General features: G+C 45.4%; 1 protein-coding gene and 1 long non-coding RNA gene across 2 annotated transcripts in view; one reads left to right on the top strand and one right to left on the bottom strand.

Annotated features, from left to right (window-relative positions):
* Positions 1-955: 955 nt before the first annotated feature.
* LOC121148858 lies at positions 956-3,605 on the top strand. Its single transcript, XR_005882599.1, has 3 exons — positions 956-1,080; positions 2,231-2,343; positions 3,538-3,605. It is a non-coding gene; the product is annotated as an uncharacterized LOC121148858 (long non-coding RNA).
* The window catches only part of GRAMD2B (GRAM domain containing 2B), an 84,572-nt gene continuing 73,519 nt past the window's right edge, over positions 1,228-12,280 (bottom strand). The window contains exons 7-14 of the mRNA XM_040969120.1: positions 10,739-10,810; positions 10,556-10,642; positions 7,956-8,064; positions 7,604-7,726; positions 6,963-7,050; positions 6,086-6,190; positions 4,130-4,223; positions 1,228-2,415 (exon numbers count right to left, since the gene is read on the bottom strand). Coding sequence (XP_040825054.1) covers positions 2,374-2,415; positions 4,130-4,223; positions 6,086-6,190; positions 6,963-7,050; positions 7,604-7,726; positions 7,956-8,064; positions 10,556-10,642; positions 10,739-10,810 — 720 coding nt within the window. The 3' untranslated portion in view covers positions 1,228-2,373. The remainder of the gene's footprint in view (positions 2,416-4,129; positions 4,224-6,085; positions 6,191-6,962; positions 7,051-7,603; positions 7,727-7,955; positions 8,065-10,555; positions 10,643-10,738; positions 10,811-12,280) is intronic.

Below are 12,280 nucleotides of genomic sequence, written 5' to 3'. Positions count from 1 at the left end.
ATTTAAAAACAAAACAAAAAAACTTTCCACCTAATTGTAGAGTTGTTCTCCAGGGGTAGCTGACTTACTCTTCAATCTCTATGGGATATCGGTAAAAGTCTTGAAGTTGAACTTGGAGAAAACTGGAATGTGAGCTATGAAAATGTTTTAGAATAGCAAACATGGTACTTTTATATGGCTTGGCTGATTAGGCCATGTATTTTAGGGAAAAGATAATTTCTTCATTCTCTCTTCTTCCTGCTTAATTACCTGCACTTCCTCTTATTTATTTGAAAGGCATGGTTTGAGAGGAGAAAGGTTCTCCATCTGCTGGGTCACTCTCAAGTGTTTACAGTATGCAGGCCTGGGCCAGGGCCAGACCGATGCCAGAAGCCTGGAACCCAGTCAGGTCTCTCGGTGTGGGGGTGAGGGTGGGAGTGGAATGGGCCCGTGCATTTGTGCTGTGCTCTGTTCCTTCCCCCAGCATGTTAGCAAGCGAGTTGTAGCAGAAATGGAATGGCTGGGACTCGAACTGATATTCTGGGATGCTAGCGTTAGAAGCAGTGGCTTAGTTCATCATGTCTGATGCCCTCTCCCCCCGCTCTTGTAATGATTATATTTGTTCATACTTTCAGCCTCATCAATATAAAAGAGGGGGGTGCTATCAGATTGACTTCAGCAAGATAATTATAACTCAAAATGTACATCCAGGAATCAAGCATTCTTTTTAGATTTCAAAGGTACATTTTGTTTGATACTGTTATAAACCTAGGTAACTTAAATCACTTGAGTTTTGAAATGAGTATATAGCAGAAGTATGACATGAGTTGGGAGTTGTATAGGGCAGGCAATAGAAGAGTTCAACTGTGTAGCAATTATTACTTGAGAGACTTCTCAAAACAAAATGTTAAAGTTTAGTTTTTTTTTTTTTTTTTTTTTTTAGATACATCCATTTGGAAGAAAGTTCTAAAGAGAAGAAATGGGGGTTGGGAGAACCTGTATTTGCTAGTGGCTACAACAACCCAGGCTGAGCTAGACAGAAGACAAGAATCCATCTGTATATTCTGTCCAAGCACCTGGACCGTCTTCTGCTGCTTTCCAGTGAGCATCAGCAGGGAGCTGGGATTGGAAGTGGAGTAGCTGGGACTTCAACAAGCATCCAACTGGACTGCTGTTGTTGTATATGGTACCTAGCCTGCAATGCTGGCCCCAAGTGAATTTACAAAGCGACACAACACACTGTTAGGAGGGGATTTTAACCAATGAGCATTTATTAGAAGCCAGTGGTGCACCAGGCACAGTTGCTGTCCAGTAGGTTACCAAATACAAACGATGGGACCAGTTCACTTATTAGCTTATCTGATTAAACAAGACATTTCATAGAAATGATTATAAAATGCATTGCTGATAGAATTTTTTTGCACTTGCAGATCTTATGGTACCTTAAATAATTATTAATAAAAACCAGCCAATCCATACGGTAAAGTTAGCAAACCACCATTCCTTTATTTTAGCCAGCAAAGGAAGAAAACACAGTGTAGTCATGCTGAAACAGATCGGCTTCAGCACAAAATCTTAACATGTTGTTTCCAAATTGCTAGCACAGTCCACTTAGAGTATTACACATCTGCTGTCTGTCATCCTGCATTAAGTCACTAGTACACCTTTGGGTTTAGATTAGTTTTGGTTTCAAAAGGAGTTAAATGTAGTACTTGAGTCCAATACCTCAGCTTCTTGTCACGAGGTGGGAGGATTACTCCAATTACAAGTGAGTTACGGATCAAAACCAGAACATATGTAAGGTAGTTTCCTCTACTTTGGCTGGTATTCTTGCCAAAACTGAAACATTAAGATTACACAGGTAATTTTAAATGACAAGTCGCAAAAAGAAAACTAGACAAAACATAGGCACGGCTTGTTTTGAAGCAAATCTGTCCATTGAGAGCCACTGATTGCATTTGGGAGACGCATGGCTAATTTGTTGAAGACCAGAGAGTTCACTAGTACAGTCGGCAGGTTGGTCAAGAGGGTGAGGGAGGGAGGACAAGAGGGGCAGGGAGTGGAGTGTTTTTTGCTGATACCATCCTGCTCATCGCTGAACCGCAGTCTTTCCAGAGAGGACCCCAGGGGTCTTCCAGAGACCACCGGGACCTATTTTCTCTGGCTTGCGGCAGCAGCAGAAACTGCCTCAAGAGTCAAGGTCAACATTTATTGCACAAGAACTGACATTTTCCCCTCCCCTTTTCCTGAGCTGGAGACCTCCAAGTGCAAACGTGTCTGGATTCTCATCTGTTTGCGCCTCTGACCAGCAGGGGGCATCTGCCAGATCGCCTGGGGAGCACCTTCCGCAGAGGGAACCTTGAGGTATGACGTTGGCCCAAGCTGCCTGGCCGCTCAGTCGCCATTGTCCAGCAGCTTTTGTAGGTTGCTTTGTATCTGGAATTTAGGAAAGAGGGGTTCTCATTATAATTTGGAAGTATCTGCTATGGTCTAGGTACTGTTCCAGATAATTCTACCTTGAATATAATGCTACACATATAGGTTCCACTTCAGCGAAACAAATGTATGCTTTTGTGAAATCAAAGAATTTTTAAAACAGTATAAGAAAGGTAAAAATGTCAGGAGGGGGTCAAGGGACGAGATGGAATTAAAGAACTAGCATTAGGTGTGACTTAAATGCATTCAGAGACGGTAGAAAATTGGCCTTCCCAGAATCGATTCTGAAGATGCCACATAATAACGTTGGCACAGATACACAACATTTCCAGGAATATTGTAAGTTCTTTTTAAAATTACTTATTTGAAAGTCATAGTTACAGAAAGGGAGGGAGAGATCTTCGATCTGCTGGTTCACTCTACCCTGTGTCACAATATTAAGCCTCATGGCCGGGGAGGGAGGATGTGTGAGTAAAATCAGATAAACCCTGAGACTGCTTTGAGCAATGTGTGAAGCCTAACACACATCCACTCTGGGGCCCCTGTGTACTGACGCTGCCATGCTCTCAGATGCACTGCGGGCCTTCCAGCTGGGCACCTGCCCTGCTCGAGATGGGCTGGCTGCTGGCCTGCAGTACACGAGTTCTGGTTTCTGTTCCCTTATTGCATAGTGTGCTGTCCCAGCTGGGCCTGGCAGGGGAGAGGGAAGAAACGCAGGATTCCATGTGTTTCTGATCCAAAGACTATCGTTTGTACATCAAAGTCAACAAAATCCAAAACTAACAACTCTCCCCTGTTGAAGTCGGGATGAAAGCCACATATGTGTAAGTTCAAAAGAAACTTTGAAATGCTAGATAGTGTTGCTGTAGGGAATCAGACAGTTTACTGCTGTACATCTCATCCCTCGTCCCAGTAAGTGTGACTGGTATTATACAGAGCCCCACAGCGCAGGACCATGTGAGGGTGGTTCTGCTGGAGCACTGGCCTCCAGATTTACCCTGAAGGATGGCGCCAAACAAAGCCTTTGTCCTACAGGAAGGAACAGCAGTGTGGAAGGGAGGGAGGTGTCTGGATTGGGTTTAACCTCTGATTATCTTGCCTTGCTCTCCCACTGCCACCTAGGAGTGCACAAGCGACAGGCAGCTTTGCTCCAGCTCTACCTGGCTGTAGGAAGATACTTTCCAAGATCAAGGTAAGTTGTGGCTTTGCTGACTCTAGGAAGCAGTCAGATTGCTGCCAACACAACCAAGCAGGCAGACGGGCCTGGTGCAAGTTCTAGGTGTGTGATTGTACCAGGGTGTGACCTTGAGCAAGGAAACTTGAAATGGATTCTTCTGTTATACAAGAATGCTGCCTCCTGTCCCTCAGGGTTCCAGGTGGGCCTGGATATTTTATGGATGCTAGTGGCCACTCTGGGTTGGGTTGGGGTGCCTTTGGGTTTGGGCTGCTGCTTTCTAACTCATTCCCTACTCCTGTGCTGAGCCTTGTGTTAAGTGGTCGCTAGCTGCTGGGCTGCTAGCACAGAGATGTAAGTAAGCAAGGAGAAAAATGGACAGACCAGCAAAAGCGTGTGTTTTAAGGATAATGAAAACGTATTCCTTTGTGGAAAGAAATCCTCTTCCACATTGCTTCAGCACACCGCTGGTGGCGAGTATGCAACTTCCCCCAACGCTCCCATGCTGGCCCCCCCAGAGTCGGGAGAGCAACGGGTCACCTTTTCTAGTTTCACTATGTTAGCTGAAAGCTCTTGGCAGAGGACTTCCACGTTCAGTTGTACCTGTGAACCAAGGCTGGAGGGTACCGTCTGCCTGTGAGAACAAAGCAAAAAATGACCATGGTCAGGGATGGCCCAGGAAGAAGCACAAGGATCCCATTTCAATGTATATGAATAGAAATCTAGATCATGGTAGAATGGGTTGAGGGCCCGAAGTCACCCACAGCTCCAGAAGGGATGCTGAGCGGGCTGGGTGCCTTAACGCTGCAGACCTCTTTTGCTGCCTCTATGTAAGAGATTGCATTGGGTGGGCCTCAGTTTCCAAGCAAACCTCAAATCTTCCTCAAACACCTCCCAACCTCTGTCCCCATGCAGTATCAATCTGCAGGGATTACGGCAGGTGCCAGTCACTTAAATATTTCTTAATGGGAGGAGCCATTTATGTTGCAGCAGTTAGAAAGCTGAGGACCATCTTGTGTGTTCACTGTGGTGATGTCTGCAGTTCCTTCTTGGCAGCTTGATGAACACATGTAACAGGTCTCACTGTATGCCCCAGCAGGGTGTTCAGAGTTTGCCTTTGGACTGCCACCTGGGCTCCTGCTCTGGGCTGACATGATGGGACATTAGGAGAGGGATGGTCAGCTCTCAGGACCTATGGGTTGAATTGAGCAAGGGTCCCAAGTGCTAGTGGAGGTGTATGCCCTTTGTACTGAACAGACTTTTTCTTGTCATTATTCCCTAAACAGTGCAACGAAGCAACCCTGTGCAAAGCACTGACATTGAGGCATGACACAGCACTAGGTGACTAAGGAATGCACAGAGGTCATAATTACTTCCAACAGCAGAGGTAGAGAGAATGTACTCCCATTTGCTGTTTGCTCTGCACATAGCCGTAACAGCAGGGATTGGCAGACAGAAGCTGGGAGCCGAGAATCCAATCCAGGTTTCCCACGTAGATGGCAGGGGCCATCACCTCCTGCCTCATAGAGCACGATTAGCATGAAGCTGGGACTCGAACCCAGGTACTTGAGTGTGGGATCGGCCTGTTAGCCACTCTGCCACATGCTTATCCCCATGTCCACATCGAAAATTGTCTAAAAGCAAGCTTGACTATTCCATGTCAGAAAGCATGCTTTCCAGACAGTGTGTCAAAATCTGGCTGTGAAAGAGCTCTTTTCTTTAAGCCTAAGTTTTGAACCAACTTGGTCTGGCATAGTAAAGGTTGGAGAGGGCCTGACATTGGGGCATACCCCCTGAAGCCAGTCTCCCAGCTGGGAGTGGGGTTTGAGTCCAGGTTGCTTTGCTTCAGTGCAGCTCCCTGCTGCTGCGCCTGGCAAGGCAGCTGAGGAGGGAGAAGTACTTGGGCACCCTCCCTCCATGTGCCAGACCAGGATGAAGCCCCTGCCTCCTGGCTTTAGCTGCGCCCAGCCCTGGCCACTGAGACCATGCGGGAGTGAACCCCAGGGATATACGGTCTCTACCATCTTTCTTGTCAGTTGGCTTTTCAAACACAGAAATTTTATCATCATTCTCCCAAACTCACACATCCTACTAATTACTAGTCCCATCAATTTTTGTTTCTTGGTCACATATTTCTTTTAACAAATGCACAGAATCTTCATGATCAAATGTGCTATTTGAATTGCTTCTTCTCAGTGAAGGTCTTGACTCATTGCAATTTTACTAAGATAAAATTGTCTAGTTTAAAAAAATGGGCCAAGGTCACGGCCACAGGACAATGTAAAACTAGACTTGTTTACTGCTCCATGACTGGCAAACAATATAGCAACTCAAGAATGGTTAGGACATTAGTTTCTAGGAGCCTCTTACCTCTTCACGCTCTACAGGTGCACTTAACGAGATGTTCCCTGCATCTAAGTTTGCTTAGAAGGAGGCTAAGCTCAGAGCAGTGACTGATTCTAAACAGCGAGCGACAGCAGGGGGCGACGGCCTTACCCAGGATTATGGCTGTCCACAGAGGAGGTGAGTGAGCCTAGTCGTTCCTCCAGCGTGTTAATTCTGTATCTCATGTAGAAGGTGGAGATGATTAATGCACAGACACTGCCAGGGGACAGAAGGGACATTTTCAAGTGGTTAGTGGCCAGAAGCTAATCATAAAACAATCAACTCAAAGCCAACCTTGTATACACCCAGTGAAACATTTTCCAAATTAACTAGGCTAAAGATACTTTGAAAAGATGTTTTTAAAAACATCCTGGTGTTAACCACAAAGCTTTACAGTTTTAAAATCCTCCAGTGCAAGTAAGTGCCTCAATGGGTAAATCATGGCCATTCCACTAGGACTGCTCAAGGCCAGGGTTCCACCTCCCCTTGGGACTAGAACGACCTGCACGGAGTGGCCAACCTTGTCCTCTAAGTTCCTTGTTTTGTTAGATATATGATTGAGCACATCGTCCTTGGTGGGTGAAGAACAGTCTACACCCGGGCCAGGCTATTTCCAGAAGAGCAATTGCTCGCAGATTAGCATTGAAACAGTGGCTGCACTTTCAGTAAAGGGAATGGCATTTTGTAGTTGTTTGGGCCTCTGGACAGAGGACATGGAACAGCTGGAAAAATCTGTGACTAGAGGAAAGACACCTCATCGTACACAGCAATTTTCCAACTAGAAGTGTCCAGTAGGCACTCAGCCGTCTGCCAGTCTTGGCATAATCATTGTGAAAACATTACTAAGCTGATGAAAAGAGTCAACAGGAGAGACGTTTTCAAAGAAAATATATGGATCACATTAGAGACAACTGCCATGGATCTTGGCAATATAAAAACAGTTGTTGAACCATTTTCTAAAGTCAAAATAGCAAACTCATTGACTTACACAACTGCATAGAATATAAGAATATGGTGAAGGGTTGGACATTTCTGAGACTTGACTTTATGCAAGATTCCACTTGTTTCCAATTGACCTATTGGGTAGAAGACAACAGAATGCAACAGTTGATAAACCACAGCACACTTCTTTCATCCAGCAGTGTCCCTACAGGGAAGAGGGACTAAGAACAGGACTCATTTTCAGGTAACAGAGGTCTTCCAGCTGTCTTTGTAGCTGATGCTTAGTCCTTCCAACACAACTCATTCCATAGTCACCCAGTCTTTCCTGTGCTGTTGGTAATGGTGAACAGTGCAGCACCAGCCTTGCATTGTGGCAGTACAACAGTAGGTTATGTTACGGGAATAGTGGGTGAGTCTCACTTTTGTTTTACCAGCAATTCCTGATGCACAATCTCAAAGTACTCAGAATAATTAAATGACCTTTGTGAAGGCCATCACTTTTGTACTCCACCCGCTCAGTAAAGCATACAACTGGGCATTGCTGGTTGGATGCACAAGTGAATTTATATGTCAAGACCTGCAGCAGGAAGGGAAAGGTGGGAATATGAAAGGTGAGTTAGAAAGGGAAATAAGGGAACTCTTTAAACATTATACCAAAAAATGTCCCCTAGAGAATCCCCTGCTTACTGTGTGTAGGGTGACTCTTGGCTTTTCCTTCCAGTCCTCTGTTTGCATGGGTGTCTGCACGGGCTGGTTTCGCTTCTCCTTTGGAGACATTCAGAAATGTTTGGGATTCAGTCACATGGAAGTCTACCAGGCCAGCAGTGTCGCGGGAACAAGAGGTAAGCACACATGACCCATTCCTTCCAACCACCCTGTAAGATGGCCATAAAGGCAGCAAAGGTTTACCACCCCGGCAAGCCCTTTGCCCTGAATCATCCAGACTCCCACTCAGCATGGAGGTTTGTGTGCTTTTGTTTGGGAATGGGCCAGACGGGGATGTCTGGGGGAAATCCCACTCTCGGGCAAATGCACACACCTCGCGAGTGCTCTGACTCCGGGGTCTGAGAGCCGGAACTGCTGTACCCTTCCATGTCCTGCCGCCTTTGCCGAACCACCCCGTCCAGATCCGGGAACTCGTTGAAATCCTGGAGGAGAACAAGGAAATGAAGAAGCCCATCTCCCCGTTAAGCCAGTAGGGCTTTGTAAACCCCCTCTAGCCTTTCACTTGGGTTCCACCCATCACATAGAGCAGGAGAGAGGACTACCCCAGGCCACGGGGGTGTTTCTGGCAAACTGCTGTCAGTCTGGCTACTGCAAGGGCAGTTATCTGGCAGTTAGATTTGTCAGCAAACAACCGCCAGCTTGTTAGGATGTTGTCTCTAGAAAAATCCAGAATGATGGTGGTTGTCAACCTCCCACTGGGAAGCTAGGGAAGCCTCCTTAGTGATCTGCAGCAAAATAAAATGCTGCAACCACCAAGGTCGGGGAAGATGGGGACTTCTCAGTCCAAGGGATTGAATGGTACTACCAAGTTATAAAGGTTTTTGTTTTGGTTTTTAACAAAGTTTGCATTTGAAAGGCAGAGGAAGAAAGATGGTCTAGATTGGGATCTCCCATCCACAGCTGGGATGCCTCAAATGGTCACAACAGGCTCAAGTTGGGAACTGCAAACCCAATGCAGATTCCCCATCTAGAGAGCAGCACCACAGCTGCGTGAGCCATCCTCTTCCGCCTCCCAGGGTGAGCACTGCAGGAAGCTGGAAACGGCAGCGGAGGGAGCCAGGTCAAGAAACCAGGCATCTGATTATCATGAAACTGAGATGCTAGAGGACAAGTACAGCAGGAGGTTGGCATTTATTAGGGGAAGAAATGGAAGTTAAAAAGCTTGCCTCCCAAGGGCTGGCACTGTCATACAGCGAGTTCTACTGCTATCTGCAAACTGGCATCCCACAAGGGTGCCTGTTTGAGTCCCAGCTACTCCACTTCCAGTCCGGCTCTCTAATGCACCTGGGAAAAGCAGCAGAGGATGGCTCCGGTGCTTTGGTTCCTGAACCCAGGTGGGAGATGAGGAGATTCAGGCCCTGGCTGTTGCTGCCATCTGGAGATTGAACAGTGTCTAACTCTGATTTTCAAATAATTTTTTTCTTAGAGTTTTTCGATGACATATCACAGCTGAGTGAAGCCATGGTGAGTGCAGTCCCGGTGTGCAAACTGGGTTTCCTGGATTCCAAATGCCAATGTTTTAATTTATACTGTATTGCTTCCCACTACTTTGTAAATGTTTATGTAATGTAAAACCATGTTAGTATACAGTTAGTTCAGTGGTTTGCAGAATACTTACAATGTTGTCAGCTCCTCTACAGTGTCCTATGTTACAACACTGATATCGGGCCCAGAGCACATGCTCTCTGGGTGCTGGGAAGTGGTGACTCCGACATTTCCCCCAATCACTTCCTTCCTCCTTGTACTTGTCTAGTGGGACATGACATAGAATTGTAGGACCCACTGATGTCACAGCCTGTGTGGATTCTTCAGTTCCTTTTTGTGGCTTACTATCCCTGTACCAATTATAGCTCATCTTGAAAATTCATTCATCATGGATTCACGATGGGCATTAGGTTTTTGTTTTCCCCACCCCCCCTTTTTTTTTGCTGTGAGTCATGCTGTTCTGAACTCTGTGGTGCTAGTGTTGGTGTGAACATGTTTCCCATCTGACTATTTTGCTGCTTCACTAAAAGTGAATATTTAACAATGTTCAATTTAGAGATGGTCATCTGGCTGAGAGAGAACTCTCCTGGCAAAGTATTGTAGCATTACACATCCAAATCTTGTACAAACGGGTCAGTGTTTCATCTCATGGCTCAGCAGCTAAGAGACTTGCATTCCAAGTGAAAACACCTGGCTTTGGTACCTGGGTTCCTTGTATCTACACAGGAGACCTGGACTCATTCCTGCATCCAGACACCACTTTGGGCAGGAGAGAATCGGGGATAAGAGGACTGTCAGTCCACTTATGTGTCTGTTTCACTACCTCTCAAAAATTTTCAAAATCCTGTACTAGCAGGAGGAACTACTTCCTACTGCAGATTCACTCCAAAGTCAACAAAGTCAGAGGGAGGCAAACCACGTCTGCCTGCAGCTGGGTGTGGTCCGCCTTTTATTTTGGTGACTTCTGAGTGTGCCTTGTCTTGTTCTAAGCCATAAACTCTTTGAAGGCAAGCATTCATTTCGATTTTTCCTCGTATCTTACCATGTACACTAGCATGGTGCCTTGAACTGTTAAGATATTCAACGATTTGTAGAATGACTCATGCCCTGCTTCAAAGATTTGTGAATCCTTCCAGAACAATACTGACAAGCAAACAGTTTGCATTGCTTGAGTGGCCAGTAGCTCACAAAGACACCCTATGGTCAGTTTTGCTTTTGCAGGGCATCCCTTCAGCTACTTAAAAGGATTATGGCCTCCTAAGTTCCCTCTCCCTTAGGAGAGCTGTGTCCTATTTCTGCAAGTGTACCTCAGGTATTCTGGCCCACACCCTTCGTGTAGCCACTGACACAGGGTAAGCATGGATATAACTGGAGGGACCATGTTGCATCCCCCCTTTTTTCATGTAGATGGTTATATAGGCAACTTACCAGAGGCAGGGATGAAGGACGCTCTACTTGGAAACAGTTTTCAGTAGAAGATGGATTGGGAGTGCTGCATGGGTTGGGACTTGCATTCTGAAATGATGTGAATAAAAGGAAAAAGCAGCTTAGCAATGAAATGAAGAAACACAAGAGAAGATGCATCCCTGAGCTCAAGGATGGCAGACTCACATCTAGGTGTCCGCACACGGACTTGAGCAGTTTGTAAGTTGAATCTCTGGAGAGTAAGGAGACGAATATGTACTGAAAAAGAAAATAGGATCATTAGTAACAGAAAGCCTCGGACAAGCAAGATTTCAGAGTTTAGGGAAGCATTGAATATTGTTTTGATTTTTCAAATGATATGGCCCATTCTCTAGGCTACATTCTCATTTATCCCATTTTTAAAATTCCCTTCCCGCCATAAAGCAGATAGGGTCCCCTACAGGAGCAGGGTGATCTCGCAGCCCAGTTGAATAATGAAGAAATGCAGGGCTAAACGAGGGCTCTGGTGCTTTCCGTTAGTACAGACGGGCACAGACAGGGCTTGTGGTACGTGCTAGGTTCTCCGGAAGGCCTTTCCTCTCTTTTGTGTGTGTTTTTAAAGGTTTTCAACAATTCCAGAAACTCCATTTTCTCTGTTCTGGCCTAGATTTCCATTGAAACATTGTTAATGGTTTTTAACAGCTGCTCATTTCTCATAGCACTTCCAGATTGTTCCCTGTATAAATAGTTTTTTTTTCCCTAGCAGAGGCTTCTAAGTGAGCTATGCCAAAACACTAACATGAGAGCTAGACCAATAATTGGGAGGCAAGAGGAAAAAGGTGTTACCATCAACAGTGTTCTCTGGAAGTACAAAGAAACTAGCTATGCAAGCACTGCAAAAAGTCTGTCAAACTGAATTGAGACAAGTTGATGTGGTACAAAAATGCAAAGTCATAAGTTGATGGATTAAAATTTTGGGGGAGGGCCCCCAAATTTTTTTTAATTCGTTCTTTGAAATACTGCTGATTTTGAGTTGCAGAACCTTTTTGAACTCCTTTTTTTTCTCTTCAGGGAGAGAACCTGCTATGATTTCTAAGTTCAGCAGTTAGATCTAGTTGCTAATTTTGGCTCGGACAAGTATACTAAGTGAGTGATGTTAGGAAATTAATGTTAACTATGTGCTGTAGGGTGAGGGGATGGAATAACCGAGTATATATAAGGGAAGCACTTACTGTAAGCCTACTGAGGATTAGAGACTCATGGCTGTTAGCTGCTGGTTTTAACCTAGGGGTGGGTGCTGGGGTGAAGTAAAGCCCTCGCTTGAGATGCCAGCATTTCATGTGGGCGCCTGTTTGTGTCCTGGCAGCTCTACTTCCCACCCAGCTCCCCTGCTGTTGGCCTGGGAAAAGCATTAGAACACAGTCCAAGTGGAAAAATCTCCTGGCTCTTGGCTGCGTTGAGGCCGTGTGGCAGTGATCCTGTGAACAGAAGATCTCTCTCCCTGGCTCTAACTCTTCCAAATAAACTTTTTTTTTAAAGGCATTTGAAATATAAAAATCTTTTCTTCCAGGACGGCCTCTTATCTCCCCTTCTCCCTTCTTTTCTGTTAAGTTATCCAGTATGGTGAGAAATTAAATGTAGCTTTGTGTTCACAAAAGCAGTAGATAAGATGAAACAGCAATTTCAAAAGAAAAATAGCTCAATGACTGCTCCCTTTTGCTTGCCAACCAAAATAAATTCCACTTCAAT

Source organism: Ochotona curzoniae, unplaced genomic scaffold, assembly GCF_017591425.1.
Source record: "Ochotona curzoniae isolate NIBS_2020 unplaced genomic scaffold, NIBS_Ocur_1.0 contig_1, whole genome shotgun sequence".
NCBI classification, from domain to species: domain Eukaryota; kingdom Metazoa; phylum Chordata; class Mammalia; order Lagomorpha; family Ochotonidae; genus Ochotona; species Ochotona curzoniae.
This window is presented reverse-complemented; position numbering and strand designations above follow the sequence as displayed.